The following is an 18678-nucleotide window of genomic DNA, read 5'->3' as shown; positions in this document are numbered from 1 at the left end:
GAGCTCTGCCATCTGCTGGCTCCAGAACAGAGGAGTAGCTGAGGGTCCACCGTATGGAAAGTACATGTCTTGGATCTCAGTCTGCTCTGTAGTGTGGCTCTACTTATATTCCAAGATATACAGTTAGATTGTAACTTTTGAAGAACTCACTGTTTGGGTGTAAGAATCTTCACCCAAGAAAAGTGAGTGTGTGTGTGTGTGTTCAGTTGTGTAAATGCTCACACATAGCATGGGAAGTAAGGTTGGGGGTAGGAAGTGTTACTTTCTGTGCTGGGGATTATTAACCCTTGCTTTTCACAAGGGCCTGTCTGTGTCAGTGGAAAAGAGAGGGAGACCTGTAGTATTATTACAGCTTTTTTATCTATCTCAACTAGGGAAAGTCCCACTGGGTAGCAGTCAGGAAAGCTTTTGATTTTATTGCTTCTGTCAGGGAAGGCTTTCATATTCCTCTATTCCTTTCTTACATTTGCTTGATTTACATAACAGAATAATTTCCCTGCTGGGAGCCCTGAGCGGCTTCAGGACTTAAAGTCCACAGTGGATTTGCTGACCAGCATTACTTTCTTCAGAATGAAGGTAAGTGATGAACAAGGTTGGGGACTTGGCCGTGGGGACATGGAGAATAAGAAACATTTGGCAGTCTGAGGCTATTGGAATCATCACCTTGAAGCCCATGTCTTTTCCATACAACTCTTCCTTGGGTTACTTGGGTTACTTCCTTGGGTCAACAAGGATGGACCTTGGCAGTTCTTCCCATCAGCTGTCTTGGCAATTTCAACCTAGGGCAAGGTCCAGAAACCCACAGAGGGATGAAGTTGTTTGGGGCAAGTTCTAGGGGGAGATCCCACCCAGGTGAACAGGACCCTGGGCCCATATTTCTTTTATTAATTGGCAGGTGCAAGAACTGCAGAGCCCTCCAAGAGCCAGCCAGGTGGTAAAGGACTGTGTGAAAGCCTGTTTGAACTCCACATATGAGTATATCTTCAACAACTGCCATGACTTGTACAGTCGCCAGTATCAGCTGGTAGGAGGTTTGGAATCAAGTGGGACCAGCTGTCAATGGCTCTTAGAGCTTTCCTTTACTGTGGTCATGATAGAAGGGAGCTCAGGACAAAATCCTTGATGTTCTTGAGGGTGAATGGGTTTTGTAGAGTGTAGACCATCTAGACCATGTTGAAACATTTGTGGATGGACAGGGACCATTGGACCAGATGTGACATAACTGAGTTGAACAGAAGTGACAACAGTGAATTTTAGTTTGTTGCTAAAGAAAGTGACCAAAATTTGAGCAGTTTTATGGTGAATTCTCCGTCCATCAACAAAGTCTTTTTTTATCCCCCAAGATTAATTTTATTCTGAATCATGTGGATTCTTCTATGTTCCAGGCTGCCTTTCTCTAAGATCTATAGCTGTCTATGTGAGGTACTGGCTCATGGAAGTTTAACTTTCCCCTCTGCCCTGCATCATCTTCTGAGATATGTTCATCAGCTGACTATTAAGGCTGACTCTGCCTTTCTGTGCAGCTGAGCTACTTCACTTGTTTTATGCTGGCATCCTAACTTAGTGCATAGTGACTTAATACATTCTTCTAGATCTTTTTAATGGTATCTTCCCCACCTCCCCATTTCAAAGCCAGGACTTCCTTCTGGGTGTAATTACCCACAGTTCCTCTCTTAGCAAACCACACGTTTGCTGAATAGATTCTCTTTAGTCCAACAAATATGTATTGAATGTTCTGGGCTGGGTCTGAGGAATCATAGTGCTCCTTCAGTTAGTTTATAGTCCCATGAGCATATGTATAACTCCAATAAAAGCTGTCTATTAGGAGGGCCTCAAAAGAAGGATAAAATTGAAGGGATTCCAAGCAGGAAGAAATCACTCTTGATCAGATATTGGGAAAAGCTACATAAAATAAGGGGCATTTGTGATAGACCTTGAAAGGCATTAGGATTTCAAAGGAGAACATGAATATACCCTATCTGCAATGCTTTCTAGGAGCACCTTAGTAAAGACTAAAATTTTGTTCACACTGCTTCCTCACATTCCCAAATGTACTTTTTATGCCAGCCCTCTTTTTAAGGCTTCCTCCTTTTCAGGTTTGTAAAATCTCCTATTGGTTCTGACGTCCATGTGAGGTTTTCCTGGGGCCTTTGTTTAGCTTGCCATGCTCTGGGCTCCTCTGATATTCATCTGTGGTTTTTCTCTGGTTGAGGAAGACATGTCTCAGCTTTGATCTTTTGTCTCTATTTGGTCTCTATGCTCTACCATGAGATGAACCTAGACTTTGGAAATGGGTTTATAAACTATTCAGGGGCTATCTATAGCCTTTGAATTGCTGTTTTTCACTTTCACTCTCATTTTCTCATTATTCATTATTTACAGTCAATTAAACCCTTGGTGTCTTTTTTGATGTCCCTCTACCGACCTTTAGTCATTGATTGGTTCATTCTTCCATACATTTCTTTAACAGACTGAGCACTGGGGATGTAGTTAATTAAGATTCATCTCTGCCTTTGGGGAGCTCATTGTTTGGTGGAGGTGGGGGGCAATGACTACATTTTATTTTATTTTATTATTCCTGTACTTTATTGTACTTGTAGTTGTCTGTTACAGTTATACGAGTGGTTCACAGAGGGTTCTATGGGAGCCCAGAAGAGAGGCATCTAACCAGACCAGGGCTATCAGGGAAAATGTCTCAGGAATGGTAAAGCTCAACCTGAATTTTGAGGAATGAGTAAGAATTAGCTACCGAAGGGCTGAGGAGGAGGGGGATACCATATAGAGGAAGTAGAATGTCTGGAGGCACAGAGTTGTGATTGAACATATTAATTTTGAGAAGCATAAGCAAGTTAATTAGAGTAGTTACAGTGTCAGGCTTTGGAATTCAGCTCTCTGGGGTCAAGTAAGTCTTGGTTCTGCTATTTATAACTACATGACCTTGGGCAAGTTATATAACCTCACTGTTCTTCAGTCTCCTCACTTGTAAAATGAAGGTGGCAATAATTTCTATCCAATGGAGTTATTTTGAGGATTAAACGAGCACATATAAAGTTCTTAGGAGAGTGTTGGCACATAATAAGCACTAAGTAAGTAGTGGTAGGATGTGGCGATGGCTGCAGCAAAAGAGAAAAGGTGAAATATGAGGTCGAGAGAGGGATCGTGGTCTGAGGGATTTTTGTGTCAAGCTGTGGAGTTGGAACTTAATAGATAGGAACCTAATTTTATTTTTTTGCATGTGATGAATATCCAATTTTCCTAACATAATTTATTAAGGAGACTGTCTTTTCCCCACTGAGTATTCTTGGCTTCCCGAGGCCTTTTCTTATCCAGCCAGCAAATAGCTTACTAAATGCAGCTCTCCTTTATTCTAGGGGTTAAGGGAAGTCCTAACCCACTGAAAGTTAGGTCAACATGCATGTTAGGTCTATTCTGCAGAACTTGGAGTAGCTTCTCAGAGCTGATATGTGTACGTATGTGTGTGTGTAGGAGTGGGGGTGGATTCCGAGGATGGCTGCCAGTGGAACTAGACTTATTTAGTGAGACTTGAGGGGTATGTACTTTGGTCAAGGAGTTACAATACCCACAGATTCTGAGGAAGGAGGATGGATATCTTTATGTCTCTGTGACTGACCAAGCTTATCAGATCAATGCCCTGGAGCTGGGAAGAGAAGTTCTCAGGAACAAATTCCTTGTGTTTAAGGACCTCCCAATAATCACCTTTCTGACACAACAGAGGCAGTCTTGTGGAAGATAGACTCTAGGAGAGGAAGGATACCTGATTCTAGAGGAAGGGGCATAGGGAGGGAGAAAAGAAGACAATTGGAGATACTCTCCATATTCTACTCTGACTCTCACTGTCTATCACTGTCTCCTCTGGAACAAGAAGCAGGAGCTACCTCCAGAGGAACAAGGACCCAGCATTCGGAACCTGGATTTCTGGCCCAAACTCATCACACTCATTGTGTCGATCATAGAGGAAGATAAGAATTCCTACACACTTGTTCTGAACCAGTGAGTGTCACCCCACTTGGCCTTGTCTGGTTGGTGATTGGTTTTTCCATCTGTCTAACAGCTTCTTTCTTTCCTGTCTCTGTGTGTTTGCAGTGCCACCTCTTCCTCCTGTCCATCCGTCTATCCCTCTGTCCCTTGTATCTGTCTGGGTAACTGTTTCTGGAGACAAGTGTGGAAACATAATGGGGGGCTCTGCTCAGACTGAGACAGCCTCCCTGGAGTGAGAGGCCTCTGGGAATGGCTGCCATAGGAGTCCCAGGGGATCCAGAGACCATGCATGTATGTGTCTGTCCACTGAGAATAAAATGAGCCACCTTATGGCCCACCTCCTTACCCTTTCTCCTCCATCTTATTTAGCTTGGGCCTGTCTTCTAGCTTCAACCCTTCCCCTTTGGGCCTTACTTCCCTGCCTTTTGGGCATTCTCTCCCCGGGACCATCTTGCCATCTTGCCTGAAGAGATTCTCTGCCCCAACTTGTCCTACCATTGGCCTCTGAGCCCTTTTTCTCCAGAGTGTGCCTACCCATTTCTTAGGCTTCTCTTTTCAGTCTGACCTCCAAGAAGTAGGTACATTAGCTTTGGAATCAGTCAAATGGCTCTTGCTTTGTTTTCTGACTGTGGTTTTTTTATCATCCAGGTTTCCTCAGGAGTTGAATGTGGGAAAAGTCAGTGCAGAAGTGATGTGGCAACTCTTTGCCCAAGACATGAAATACGCACTGGAGGGTAAGGGTGTCCCCAAGGTGGTGGGCTGCAGGCTCCTAGTCCAAGCACCTTGTTCGTTGTCTCTTTCCTCTCCCAGACAACTGCAGGGTCAGGGTGAATGATACAGTAAAGAACTGGAGGAATTCTAGGCACAGTGGGTGTGATAGGCCTCAGGAGGTCTTGGGTGGACAAAGCTTCAGCCAAAGTAAACATGGAAATGGCTGTGCGGGTGTAGATTTCTCCTCCCAGCTTTAGAGTAAGTACCTGTTTAAGACTTTCCCAGCCCAGGGATCAACTCTTTCCATGCTGGGTATTCACAAGTGGCCCACTCCCTGGAGAATGGCCTCATGAAACTTATCTGTACAGTGTTAAAGAATCACAGACCCTTAAATACATAAGTAAGATTATTGTCTCATGCTCTGAGGACTGCCTGGCCTGGCTTTCCTTGAAAGCTGTTCTGGATTTGTGTGATAAAATCAGAAAGATACTTCTTCCCTCATTTCTGTAGAGCATGGTCACAGAAATATTATTATTCATCTTGCCCATTCACCTTATTCATCTATTCATTTTCCACTTTAGTCCACAAAGATATCATTCCTACTTGTATCAGACTTTTCCATTTGTACCCATCTGTGCTCAATTATTTAGCTGCCACTGCCTTTCCTGTCTGTTTATATATGTCAGTCTATCTCCTCTGTCTGAAAGTGAATCTAGAACAAGGAGGAGCAGTCTGAGACAAAGCAGAGTCTGGATCTACTATTTTGGTAGAGTGGCAGGGGAAGTGGGTAACCTTCAGACGTAAACGTTTTTAGTTTTATGATCAGTTGTTTGTTTTTTTAAATTGAGGTATAATTAACATACAACATTAGTTTCAGCTGTATAATGTAATGATTTAGATTTGTGTATATTATGTGAAATGATCACCAGAATAAGTCTAGTTAATATTCATCACCATACATAGTTAAAATTTTTTTTCTTGTAATGAGGACTTTTAAGATTTACTCTCTTAGCAACTTTCAAATATGCAATGAAGTATTAACTATAGTCACCATAATACACGTGACATCTCCAGGACTTAATTGTTTTCTTAATTGTTTTATAAATGGAAGTTTGTAACTTTGACTCCATTCACCCATTTTGCCTACCCTCATGCCTCACCTCTGGCAACTACCAATCTGTTCTCTGTAGGATTACTTAGTTTTGAGGTTGAAAGAAACTCCAAGATCAGTGTTAAGTTTAAGACTATACATACACACACATTACATAATTCCACACCAGAGCAGTGGCTGCCTCCTGTCCCCAAAGGGTCAAGCCTGGGGCTCAGCTTGTCAGGCCAGTGAGGAAGTCACTTGTCCTTTTCCTCTAGGTAGCACTTGGAGAGTCTGATGTGGAGTATGGTACCAGTTCTTGACAGTGGATTTTGGGGGGATGGGGGCGGGGAGGTATATACCTGTGCAAAGAGAATCAATTCCACAAGAGAGAGAATGTGAGGTGGGGCAGAGGTTACAAACAGAGGTATCTCAGGAGCTAAGTGTGAAGGGGAAACCGGGAAGCCTTAAGCCTGGTACCAGCTAAGTCAGCTCTGCTTTTTTCATTTTTCCATGGGGTTCTAGGTGAGATTTTTTTTTTGAAAGGAGAGTTCTGCTAATGTTTAAAGCAAACACAGAAGGATTGAAAACTGCTTTAAGAGAAAGAACTAATGTTGATCTAGTTTCAGGTCTTGATTTCACCACCTACTCAGCAATGTCTTCTTAGACTGAGCTACTTAATTTTTGTGAGCTCTCATTTTTTCATCTGTAAAATGGGAGTGATGATAGCATGTTCCATTGAGCTGTTGAAGTAACTGAGATGTAGGTGACATACTTAGTATACTGCCTGGCATTTACTCAGAACTTAATAAATCTTAGTTATTAAGGACAATATGAAACTATTATAGGCTCATGACCAGAGATGCAATATGAACAAAGTAGTATTTTTGCAAGATTTTACCCCAGTGGAAAATGGGGCAGCTGGAACAGGAAGAGACTAGAAGCGGGAAATGCAGATAATGTTGTAATAATTTAAGGCCAAGGGGATGGGGCCAGGATTAGAACAGAGAAATGAAAAGGAAAGAATGCGCTTTGATAGACAGTGGAAGGAAGTTGTCTAGGACTTAGTGATTGTCAGATGTAGAGGGTAGAAGATGGAGGATCTGGATACCTGGGTGATAAAAGACTAGTTTTGACCTTGACTGTGAAAATGCTGTCACTCACCTAATATTTTTAAAGTCATCTTTATTGAGGTATAATTTACATACAATAAAGTAAAAACACTTTAAGAGTGCAATTTGATAAGTTTTGACAAACACACCTGTGTAACTACTATCCCAATTAAAATATAGAACAGAAAGTTTCTTCATACCCCTTGCAGCAAATCCCCACCCCATTCACTAAGTGTTTTTTGAGTATTTTCTTTGTGCCAGGTACAGTGCTAATTATTGGAGCCTCAATGAGATGAATAAGGTCTAGCCCTAGCCCTTGACAAGCTCACAGGCTAGTCTAGACAACAGACATGGATTGGCAGTTACAATTCAAAGTTATCAGTGCCACAAAAGGAATATGCATAGGGTGCTGAGAGGAGAGCTGTGTAACCCAGACCTGGGAAATTTTCCTGTCCAAACTGAAACCTGAAGGATGATAGGACTTAGTCAGTGGGGAGGGAGGCTAGTAGTGACAGGAAAGGAACACAAAACATTTTAGGCAGAGGATGTAGTATATTCAGAGACCAAGGGTCTACAATAAGCTGACATGCTCTCTGGAGCGGGGAGCAGTAGTTCGGAGTGGCTAGCACTTTTGAGTGTAGGGGAAAAGATAAGTGAAAAATGAAGATAGAGAAGTAGGACAGCCAGATCATAAAGGTTATAAGCCATGTTTAGGATTTTAGTCTCTATCCTGAGGCAGTTGGGATCCAATGAAATATGTTAAACAAGAGATTGACGCAATCAGATTTATAATGTAGAAATCTAGCTACAGTTTTGAGAATGGATTAGAGGAGGAATGACAAGTTTAGAGACTATTGTAGTAATCTAAGTTAGAGATGATGGTAACTAGACCTCGTTAGATTAATAGTGTGACTAGAAAGAAATGGATAGGTTCCAGAGATGTTTTAGAGATGAAATCAATAGGGATTGGTGATTTAACTGGATATTAATAAAGAAGAAAACAGAAGAATTGAGGATGATTCTCAGAATTGAGCAAGAGGGTAAGATTAGTATGTATAGTCTGTTCAGCTTCAGGTGGAGAGGTTAAGATCATGAAAGATGAGGACCTGAGTTAAACCTGGGCAAAGTGAGATGTTCCATCAGAGCCTTATAGAGACATAACCAGAACCAAAGAGATTTGGAGAGGATGATCAGCAAGATAGGTAATTGAAATCATTAGGATAAAGAACTCTCCAAAGATAAAAGACAACGGAGGAGGAATTCGGAAGTCAGGGGCACGATTGTTGCTTTTGACAGGTTAACCACACCCCCACTGCCACCTCTCAAGCATCTCTGCTGGAGCATGACTCCATGGACTTGTTAGAATAGTATAAAGTGTGACCACGGTTTCAGCAATCATCCTATTCGTTTTTGTACCACAGACGTTAATGTAGAAATTGGGGTTTGGGACCAGAAATATTGGATTAACAGAGAAAGTAAGAATTATATATAAATATGGTAACTTGAGAGTTTTTAGAAGAAAGCAGCTAGGGAGCTCTGGATAATGGAGGAGAGCACACTGCCTCTACTTCCAGCGGGTTGCTGAACAGGAAGGAGAGCGGACCCTCCTGGTGGCACCTTTTTATGTTAATAGGCTCTTAGAGTGATTAAGGACAGCAGGGTATGGGGTGGAGGTGAAGGAGCAAGCCCGGAGAGGGTCTCTCTGATGTCCTGGATTTTTTTCACTCTCTTTATTGCTAATTGGTGTCTGCTCTGTCACAAGCATCCACTGTCATTCGTATACGAAAAGTCCTCTTTCTGGGTGGTAAGAACTTTTGGTTGTTGTCCCTTTACCTCTAGTTTTATACCTTTTCCTCTTCTCTTGCTCACTGCTTCATAGAAGAGACTGCAAATGCATCTTCAGGTTGAGATGGTACTGTCTGCAGTACCAGGAAATGAAATTCTTAGGACTTAGAGCCCTTTGATGCTGAATCCCAGGCTCCCATTTCCTCCTTGAGTGTCTGCTGCACTAATCCAGAAGGGCCAGCTGTCCCACACTGGATGTTCTGCCTTGACCTGGAGAAGCATCACCCATAGCAACTTGCTGTTACGCCCCCAAGGGCACTGGCCTTCTTTTCTCTGATGCTCAGTACTCTCCCGCATTTGCTTGCTTTTATCATTGTGTTATCTGTAAGCATACACAATTAGCTTTGATTATTTGAATTAATGCTTCTTTTATAAAAGGGGTAGATGAAGACAACCTGTGGGTGTAGACAGTGCTCCAGGCTCTCCGGGCAAGCTGTGGGTGCCCTTTGTCTTAGATTTTCAATAAGACCCTGGAATTTCAGCTAAATGACCTTTCAAGTCCACAAGGAGCATCTCATTTTCTGCAGCATGATGGTCCTTCCGTGTGGCTGTGTTTCCATGGTTTCCAAACTGACTATTCTTATTTGTATACTTCTTTGACTGTTCAGTTTTCAGTGACTCAGCTCCGTTCTGGGGTCCTTCAGTTTACTTCAAGATTCTGTTGTACCGTGGCTGCTCAACTGCAATGTCTGTCAGCTCGGGTCCACTTTGGTTTTCCCTATCACTCATGTCATGTACAACTAGCCATTTCTGCATTTAAGCCTGCATTTAAGCTACTAGGGTTAGAAAGGCCCTGGAAAACTGTCATCCATCTCTAGTCCTGGGCAATCTACCCACTAATCAGCATTAGCTCCCACATCCTTTTCTCCTTTTCTTCACCAGAGGCTGGTATCTCACTTGGCACTTTGAAAGGCAGAGCAGGAAGACTGTAGGCTTTATCTGGGAGTCTGGCTTAGTGTCTAAAGAAAGATTTAGGCCAGGCTCTTGGAGAGCAGAATGCTCACTGGTAGGGTGAGATGGCTGTGAGGAGTTGGTTGGGAGTTGTTACCCTTTTTGTAAGACATGTGATAGAGCTGCCTGACTAGATCTGCTCCCTTGGGAAAACTCAGGAACCATGGCCTCTGCTGCCAGAACCTGACCCAGCCTCCCTCCCTCCCACTAGAGCATGAAAAAGACCGGCTATGTAAGAGTGCTGACTACATGAACCTGCACTTCAAGGTGAAGTGGCTCCACAATGAATATGTGCGGGATCTGCCTGCCCTGCAGGGGCAGGTACCTGAGTACCCAGCGTGAGTCATCAAGTGGGCACTATGGAGGGAAGGGAAGAGGGCCCCTCTGACTTAGGGGGTGGGGAGGGCCAGTATCCTCAATTCAGTTTAGCAAGCCAGTCTCGAGACTGCCTGTTCTGGACACTGCTATTGAAAGAGAAGAGTGTCAAGCCATGCCCTACGTTCCAGAGGACCCTAGTCTGGGGGAGCTGCCAGGCACATGGCATATGCCAACCGCTAGCTCTATTCCCCAATTCTCCTGCCTGGCTGCAGGTGGTTTGAGCAATTCGTCCTACAATGGCTGGATGAGAATGAAGATGTGTCCCTGGAATTCCTGCGTGGGGCCCTGGAACGAGATAAGAAGGACGGGGTAAGTTGGGGGCTTGGGCTGCACAGGGATGAGGCCTGGTCCCGGCAATTAGCTGTCAGCAAATGTTCCTGGGCTTTAGCCAGGTAGGCTGTCCTTACCCTGTTAAGTCCAAAAGGAGCACTGTTGATGGCCACCAAGCCACCCTTGCGAGGCAGAGCCCTTTGAACTCTGCAAACTTGGAAAAAGGTAGTGGCTGAAGATGATGACTCTGTGTATGCTCTTCCTTAGTTCCAGCAGACGTCAGAGCACGCACTCTTTTCCTGCTCTGTGGTGGACGTCTTCACGCAGCTCAACCAGAGCTTTGAGATCATCCGGAAGCTGGAATGCCCAGACCCCAACATCCTTGCCCACTACATGAGGAGATTTGCGAAGGTGACCTTGATTCTCCCTATACCTTCCCTTTGTAAACCACCACCACACTCACAGCCTAGTCTAGTCACAGGCCTGAGCTCAGCCCCTCTCTGTGGTGGCCTTCGAGTGAAACTTGGGTTTGTTTCAATGCTGTTCTAGGGTTGAGAGGGAGCTTTATTGCTTATTGTGAGATTCTCCTTCACCTCCATTCTAAGATGAGCGATATGACCTCTCAGGCAAGATTTTTGTGGGAAGAACTAAGGATTCCCTCTCCTTTCCTCTTCTGTTTTCTCAGACCATCGGGAAGGTGCTGATGCAGTATGCAGACATCTTATCAAAGAACTTCCCCACTTATTGCACAAAGGAGAAAATGGTGAGGGTCAGACCCTGGGACCTTAGAGAAGGGAGTGGAAAACATTTGGATCCTTGCTTTTGAAGCCATCCTCAGAGCTAGGGGTTGGGATGATGCTCCTGACTTCTGATTCCCAGCATGGCTTTGCTTGAGATTATGTCATGAAATAACTTGATTAGGAATTCCTCTGAGCCTCTATTTGGTACTTTATCCTCTACTAAGCTAGACTTCTACTTAGTCTTTTTTCTTTATTAAAAAAAAAATTGAGATATTCAGAGAGTTATAAAGGATAAATACCATGAATACCTGGGGCCTGCCACCCAGCTTAAAAACAAAAACATTTGCTTCTAGCCTTTATTCATGGCGAATTATCTGACTTGGTTTCAGATCTCAGTGATTAGGGAGAGACACATGTAATAGTGTTGTAAATTCCCTGTGGCTTTTGGAGTAGTGTGAGAGAGGGAGGGACCCTAGGCTAATGGGTCCAAGACACAGCAGCTCCATTTCTCTCCAAAGCCCTGCATCTTGATGAACAACATGCAGCAACTGAGGGTCCAGCTGGAGAAGATGTTTGAGGCCATGGGAGGGAAGGAGGTAAGTCTTAGGGTTTGGGGTTATTGTACTTTCTCTCTTTGTTCCTGAGCTGCCTGGCCACAGAATTCCATCCTCTCCTGCCTGGGCATAGCCAGGAGTTTAGCTTGGGGTCTGGGCTGACTTGGGCTGAGACATTTGAGTAGGCATTGGGGTAAAAGCCCTAGGAGGGAGGAGTGGGGGCACAGGAGGGGAGCAAAAGATAAGGGAAACACTTAGCCAGGCTTACCTCCTATGGATACAGTTGGATCCGGAAGCTGCAGACAGTCTAAAGGAGCTGCAGGTGAAACTGAATACAGTTCTGGATGAACTCAGCATGGTGTTTGGAAACAGGTTAGTGGCCCCGAAACATAGCCCTTAGAGCCAGATGTGGTCTGCAGCCAATCCCAAAGCCCCATCTGCAGGCGTTTGGATCTTCTCTCTCCCGCTGGCTGCCCCTGCTGGAGCTGCACCATGAGCTAGCTGGAGTGGGGTTGAACAGCTGGTGCTGCTCCAGGGACAGTGTGTATTTGGGGAGGGGAGGGCTGCACTACGGGCACATGTATAGTTTCCAGGTGCGGATTGATGAGTGTGTTCGACAAATGGCCGACATCCTGGGCCAGGTGCGGGGCCCAGGGAATGCATCCCCCAACGCCAGAGCCTCAGTGGCTCAGGATGCAGATAGTGTGCTCCGGCCTCTCATGGACTTCCTGGATGGCAAGTAAGTACAGCATTCTGGACTGTCCTATGGAGACAAGCAAGGCTGAAGCAATCAGACAGAGGAGCCTCTTGGGGAGGGAGCCTCTCGAACACCCCAGCCTTACTCATTGCCTGGGCCCACAGCCTCACACTCTTCGCTACTGTGTGTGAGAAGACGGTCCTGAAGCGTGTCCTGAAGGAGCTCTGGCGGGTGGTAATGAACACAATGGAAAGGATGATTGTTCTGCCCCCTCTCACTGACCAGACGGTAAGGACACTTCCCTTCCACTTTTTCCTGCTGTCTCCCTGACCTTGTTCCATGCTTCCTAATCGAGTTTGGAGTCCTCTGCTTTCGACTGATTTTCTTCTTTGCCCAGGGGGCCCAGCTGATCTTCACTGCTGCCAAGGAACTGAGCCATCTTTCCAAACTCAAGGTATTTTGGATGTGTGAGGTCCTTCTGAGACCAGGAGTAAGGGACACCTGGGAGGTGCCTTTGAGGACTGAAAACTGAAGAGGAAAAAAGGGAGAGGAACACATAGCTGTGGGTTGGCAGGTAGGGGCAAGACTTTCATGACAGCTGTGAGCCGTCCTGATGCCATTGCTTTCTCTGTGGTTGCAGGACCACATGGTGCGAGAGGAGACACGGAACCTTACTCCAAAGCAGTGTGCCGTCCTTGACCTCGCTCTGGACACCATTAAGGTGGCGACCTCCCCCACCTTCAGACCATCTTACCACCACATCCTCTTGGCCTTGGCATTCCACTCTGCTAGAATAAATGTCCCTAGGGCTCTTGTCACCCCACCTCCAGTAGAGAGTAATTTTTATGTCTGTTTCTTTATATGCTATGTTCATATTCCTGCTTGGAAGCAACCCAAAGGGTCCCTCCTGTGTGGTCTCAGGTGACCTAACCATGGACCTAGAATACTTATTAGTTCTGGATTCTGAATTGAAAACATCCAGTTCTCTTAGTTCCTCATTGCCATTTCTGAATATATTCTACCGCAAATTAATCTTCCAATCCTAATACCCCAGATCTGGCTTAAGTTTCCCTTTTTCACCTACGTATAAAGTCATTTGGGTTTTTCAAAGGATTTTTTTGTCTGCTACCCATTTATTCATTCAACCAGGCATCATGCACCAGTCACTACATGCACTATGAAGGCTATAGAGAGACTCAAAATATGGTTCTAGCCTCAAGATGCTTATATTCTGGTAAGGTGGTAATGAGGCAGGTACGTAGGAAGTGTGATCTAGGGCACTTGGGAGAAGTATGTCATAAAGTTCTCTAAGGGATCAGAGGGGTAAAAGAGCACTTCTGGCTACTCTCTGCCTGAAATGCTTCTATCCCATATCTTTGCCTGTCCAGATAGATCCATCCTTCAAACACCACATCCAGGAACGTGGCCATCCCCTACCGCTCCTGCCAGATACCCAAATAATACTCTTCACCTGAGAGACTGTGACTGGCTCAGTGTGGTATTCCTGATCTTGTTGTTTATTGAATAACTTACTGTATTCATCACCCTCTTCTGGCATCTTCCTTGAGCCTCTGCTCAGTTGTCATTTCTCTTGAGGACAGTATTGGGGAGCTGCCTCTGTGTAAGGAGATGAGGCAGTAGCAGGTACTCTTTTGTCTTTCAGCAATACTTTCATGCAGGAGGCAATGGGCTGAAGAAAACCTTCCTGGAGAAGAGCCCAGATCTGCAGTCCCTACGCTATGCTCTGTCTCTGTACACGCAGACCACAGACACCCTCATCAAGACCTTTGTACGCTCACAGACTGCCCAGGGTAAGGCCCAAGGCTTTGGGTCTCCACCTCCTCTCCCTGATACATCTCTGCTCCTAGGGAGTCAGTGTTCTCTAGCTCTGAGGGGAGATCCAGGTACTTCTTTAGAGAGCCCTTCAAACTCAGACCCCAGGATTTATCAAGAGACCCCAGTACTTTCCCCCACCCTATACCAGACAGGAAAATCACAGGGACCTGGTAAATGTGCCTGAGATTTCTTTTCCCAGATGTTGCCTGGCTAGTGCATGTTTATTGAGCTCAAAGAGTGAACCCCGTTTGGTAGGAAAAATCCGTGAGGAAGCCTTGAGAATGAGTGGTTGAGACATTCTCATGACTCATAGCTTTGGGAGCCTTCGTTGGAAGTTGTCCTGGGGAGAGAAAGCAAAAGACTTTTCAGATTCTCCAGGGTGGACAGGAAGACTAAGAGAGGCAAACCGTGGGAACAGTTGAAGGGAGGTTGCAGACCGCATCCATAGCTGAGCTCCAGCCTCATGGGTGATGCTATTGCACAGGAGACCTAGGTGGCTGGCTGGTTTTTACCCAGTGACTTTCAGTCCTCAGAATCCCTCCCTGCCTCCAGTAAGGCCTTTCCATAACAAAACACTATCCATAACAAAATATATCTGCATAGACAGGTCTTAGACTGACCCTGGAGCAGGGCCCTCCCAGGAAGGACCTTCAGGCATTATTGTTATTGCTTATTCCAGGGAACCCTGAGCATGCTGCCTGTAGGGGGTGAAGCTGGTGGAGGTGGGAATGGGAAGGCCTCACTGAGCTGTGCAGAACATAGATCTGACCTGGAGGGGAAGAGGGACCTAAGCCGTTAGATGAGTTGATGCAAGGTGAAAAGATACATGGGGCCTGCAAGTACTGCTCTATTTTCCACATCTGCACTTATTCCAAGTCCAGGGTGAGAAGAAGAGAGGTCAAAAGAAGTTAAGAACCTTTCTCATGGTGACAGAATTTTTACAGAGCTGAGTACATGTTAAAGCCTGTAACATCAGGAAGAAAGTAAGTTAATCCAGAAAGGCCGTTTAGAAACATTGAGCTTTAAGTTAAATATACAGATGAGGAGAGGCTGGAATGAACAGGTATGAGGTAAGAGGAATGGGGAAGACAAGGAGGATCAGAGTTTATGTGTGTACATTTTCTACCTATCGCTTTATCATTTAAGGGCCTAGGAAATTAGAGCCGACAACCTTTCTCTTTCCTGTCCCACTGGTCTCAGATGCTTTCTCTGTATATTCTATTTCTGTCTATGATTTGGTTGATCGTTAGCCCATGAAGTCTAATTTGGAGCATTCAGGCACTGACCCCAGCTTTTTGACTTCTCTTTCTACCCTGCCCCATCTCTGTGTTCCCTCAGAATATGTGTAGAGCTGCTCTGAATGGCTGTTAACTCCTTAGATCACTAACTGATTCTTCTTTCTCTGTTCTCCTGCTGCTACTACCTCTTGACTCTCCTGTTTTCATTCAGTGCATGATGGGAAAGGTATTAGGTTTACTGCTAATGAAGACATTCGGCCAGAAAAGGGTACGTTATACACCATACGGATGTGCATCTAACATGGGCTTACACTGTCCCTTGTAAACTAGAATGAGCTGCTTAAGCTGGGGTTGGGAATCCAGGTGTCAAAGTTCAGAAGCTCTATTCCAAGTCCCTTCCACCTTAGGACAAAAAAGTTTTATCTGAGGTACAGGGTACTGGTATTTTCTCAAAATAGAGTGAGGCCTCTGCTGAGGGGAGCCTGCACCTTGGTCAAACATTGGGATTGGGGAGCCGTTTGTAGAGAAGTCCAGGTTTGAGTAGGACAGAGTCTTTCTGAGCAAGGCATCCTCCAAGCAGGGGCCTCTGGGAATTCAGGGATAGGTGGAAAGGCGCTGCTTTTGGCTAGAAGGGACCCACATTTTTCCCTTAAGACACTGTGGGGTGGGCGTAGTTTCCAGACAAAGACACAGGGTGGCAGCACTGTCCTTCTCCAACATCTTTCAATAAAAAATTCTTCAGCTGAGGAGATAGGAGAGGTTTGGGAGCCTGAGAGATTTCTGGTAAATTCTTGGAAGAAGTTTTGCTTAAGATTTTGTCAGCCTAACTTGTATTTTAATGCCCAGCCTCATTCTTTATCCCCTTTCTTTTGCTTCTTCCATTGCTTACTTCCCCATGGCTTTCATGGGTGACTGCTTCTTGCTTTAGGGTGTAGGGTGATAGCCTCCTAACTCCTCAGTTTTACCTGGAACAATTAGGCCTAAATCTTAGAGTTCTCCAATCAGGGATCATCTGTCCATCTGTCTCTCAGGGTCTGGTGTGGATGATCCTGTGGGAGAAGTCTCTATTCAGGTGGACTTATTTACACATCCTGGAACTGGGGAGCACAAGGTCACAGTAAAAGGTGAGTGGCATGGCCTTAAAGGTCTCAGACCTTTTCTTGCCTGATGGCCTTACAGTCAAAAGCAGGGGCTGCTTATATCAGCCCTCCAGCTTAGCCCTTCTCCTTGGGGAATGCCACCCGGGACTCAGGAACTGGAAGCCTTTGGTGGGTTCCCTCACAAGTTTCCCCTGTTTGGGCAGTGGTGGCTGCCAATGACCTCAAGTGGCAGACAGCGGGTATGTTTCGACCCTTCGTGGAAGTGACCATGGTTGGCCCACACCAAAGTGATAAGAAGAGGAAATTCACAACCAAGTCAAAAAGCAACAACTGGGCCCCCAAGTACAATGAGACATTTCACTTGTAAGTTATGGGGTGAGATTCCTGCAGAACTCGGATGGGGTTGATCTGTTTGGATAAGACTTGAGATGGGAGAGGAGGGATGGGCTGGATGGCTGCTGGGGTGAATTCAGTTGAAGAACCCCTCATTTCTGGCCTCCTACTTTCCACCTACCCCCACAGCCTCCTGGGAAATGAAGAGGGGCCAGAAGCCTATGAGTTGCAAATATGTGTGAAGGATTACTGCTTTGCCCGAGAGGATCGCGTTCTGGGGCTGGCTGTGATGCCTCTGAGGGATGTGGCAGCCAAAGGCAGCTGTGCCTGCTGGTGCCCCTTGGGCCGGAAGATCCACATGGATGAGACAGGCATGACCATTCTCCGGATTCTGTCTCAGAGGAGCAATGATGAAGTGGCTCGAGAGTTTGTGAAGCTCAAATCGGAGTCTCGTTCCATGGAGGAGGGGAGCTGAGCGCCTAAGCTCCGGTGCCATCCAGATGGCACCAGTTCCACAAGTCAGGGCCAGTGGGAGATACTAAGTAGCCAGCTTAGGGTCCTCATAGTCAAGAGGTTGACTCCTTCAGTTAAGGAATTTTAAGGAAAAATTTGGGGTGGTAAGAATTTGGCTTCTCACAGAAAGGGTCATGAATCCCTTACTAGCAGGTCTGTGGTGCTAGGAGCTGGCTGTTACGGCATAAGGAGATTTTCCATCAAGAGAGAGGGACAGACATTTCTAATAATGTCAGCCATTCTTGGTAGTCATCCCTCTGCCCTACATCTCATGTCAGCTCCTCTCCATTCCAAATGGACCCATATGTATCAGTCATTAGAAGGACAAACTTAGATGGCCAGGAGTTTGTGCCTGGCTAGCTAAGTAGTCAGTTGAGCCTCTAGATATCACTGATCCCTATAGTCTGGATTGGGCAGGAGCACAGAGAATAGAATTCAGCCTGTCCCTTGAGCAGAATCCACTGGTTTTGTGTGGCTTCAGTGAGAACAAGGCTTTGAAACTGAACAAGATACCTTCTACAAATGAGCTGTGCTAATTCCTTTATGCAGATAATACTTGTCATGAGCAGAAGCAGGTTCACATGGTGCTTCGGAGCCTTGAGCAGAATATTCATTGGAATCCAAGCACCAAGGCCACCTTCCCAGGATCCCCCTATCTCACTCCTGTAGGAAGGGGAGTGATGCTTCAGGATATTAGAGGCTGTTCTCATGTGTATGCACCTGAGGGCTAGTTGAAGGATCCAGGAGAGAGAGCTGTATTTTCTTCTTGAGTAGGCCCAGAACAAAGCCAAAAATTTTAGTAATCAGTCTAGAAAGGATCCTCAAGTCCTCCTCATCTATGGCCACTGCCTTCTGGCTGTTCTCCCCTTGTAGAAAGAATCTATCTAGTCTTTTCCCATACTCCCCTTCATCTAAGTCAGCTGCTCTTCCCCTCATGGATGTTCAGCCCTACAGAAGGAGCTTGGACTATGATCTTTCTGTACAAGCCGGATGGAGGGGCCCTCAGCATTTTCTGGGAGGTCAGAGACAGACTCTTTCCGGTGGTCATATGGACTTGGGCCTTTGCTCAGAGATGTGACATATTCCTTTAACATCCTTGGTAGCAGCCTCCTGGACTTCCTCCCTGGACTTCCTTTGGATTCTGTGTTGTCCACAGCTGTACTGGCCATTACATGAAACAGGAAACTAAGCATTTTTGCTGTTGTTAATTATTATATGTGCCATTGTTACAGGAGATTACTAGTCTTTAATAAATTATCTTATAGCACCCTTTGGGGTTGTGTAATTCTGCTAAAGTGTGGAAAGCTGTAG

At 45.4% G+C, this 18678-nt stretch overlaps 1 protein-coding gene across 13 annotated transcripts in view; it reads left to right on the top strand.

The window, feature by feature from the left end:
- The window catches only part of UNC13B (unc-13 homolog B), a 171034-nt gene extending 152397 nt beyond the window's left edge, over nucleotides 1-18637 (top strand). For 3 of the 13 annotated variants that reach the window (XM_016130260.2, XM_036218387.1, XM_036218386.1), the window contains 18 exons: nucleotides 487-576; nucleotides 896-1024; nucleotides 3884-4011; nucleotides 4648-4733; nucleotides 9920-10046; nucleotides 10299-10395; nucleotides 10624-10767; nucleotides 11042-11119; nucleotides 11615-11692; nucleotides 11934-12022; nucleotides 12237-12389; nucleotides 12512-12635; nucleotides 12745-12801; nucleotides 12988-13068; nucleotides 14011-14158; nucleotides 16453-16545; nucleotides 16725-16884; nucleotides 17044-18637. In XM_016130260.2, coding sequence (XP_015985746.2) covers nucleotides 487-576; nucleotides 896-1024; nucleotides 3884-4011; nucleotides 4648-4733; nucleotides 9920-10046; nucleotides 10299-10395; nucleotides 10624-10767; nucleotides 11042-11119; nucleotides 11615-11692; nucleotides 11934-12022; nucleotides 12237-12389; nucleotides 12512-12635; nucleotides 12745-12801; nucleotides 12988-13068; nucleotides 14011-14158; nucleotides 16453-16545; nucleotides 16725-16884; nucleotides 17044-17329 — 2148 coding nt within the window. In that variant the 3' untranslated portion in view covers nucleotides 17330-18637. Of the gene's footprint in view, nucleotides 1-486; nucleotides 577-895; nucleotides 1025-3883; nucleotides 4012-4647; nucleotides 4734-9919; nucleotides 10047-10298; nucleotides 10396-10623; nucleotides 10768-11041; nucleotides 11120-11614; nucleotides 11693-11933; nucleotides 12023-12236; nucleotides 12390-12511; nucleotides 12636-12744; nucleotides 12802-12987; nucleotides 13069-14010; nucleotides 14159-15632; nucleotides 15690-16452; nucleotides 16546-16724; nucleotides 16885-17043 lie in introns of all 13 variants that reach the window. The other 10 variants (XM_016130259.2, XM_036218385.1, XM_016130261.2 and 7 more) reach the window with 8 other exon arrangements.
- The last annotated feature ends 41 nt before the right edge of the window (nucleotides 18638-18678 follow it).

Source organism: Rousettus aegyptiacus, unplaced genomic scaffold, assembly GCF_014176215.1.
Source record: "Rousettus aegyptiacus isolate mRouAeg1 unplaced genomic scaffold, mRouAeg1.p scaffold_m13_p_3, whole genome shotgun sequence".
In the NCBI taxonomy this organism is placed as follows: Eukaryota; Metazoa; Chordata; class Mammalia; order Chiroptera; family Pteropodidae; genus Rousettus; species Rousettus aegyptiacus.
The sequence above is the reverse complement of the archived record's forward strand: the minus strand, read 5'-3'. Positions and strand labels throughout refer to the sequence as shown.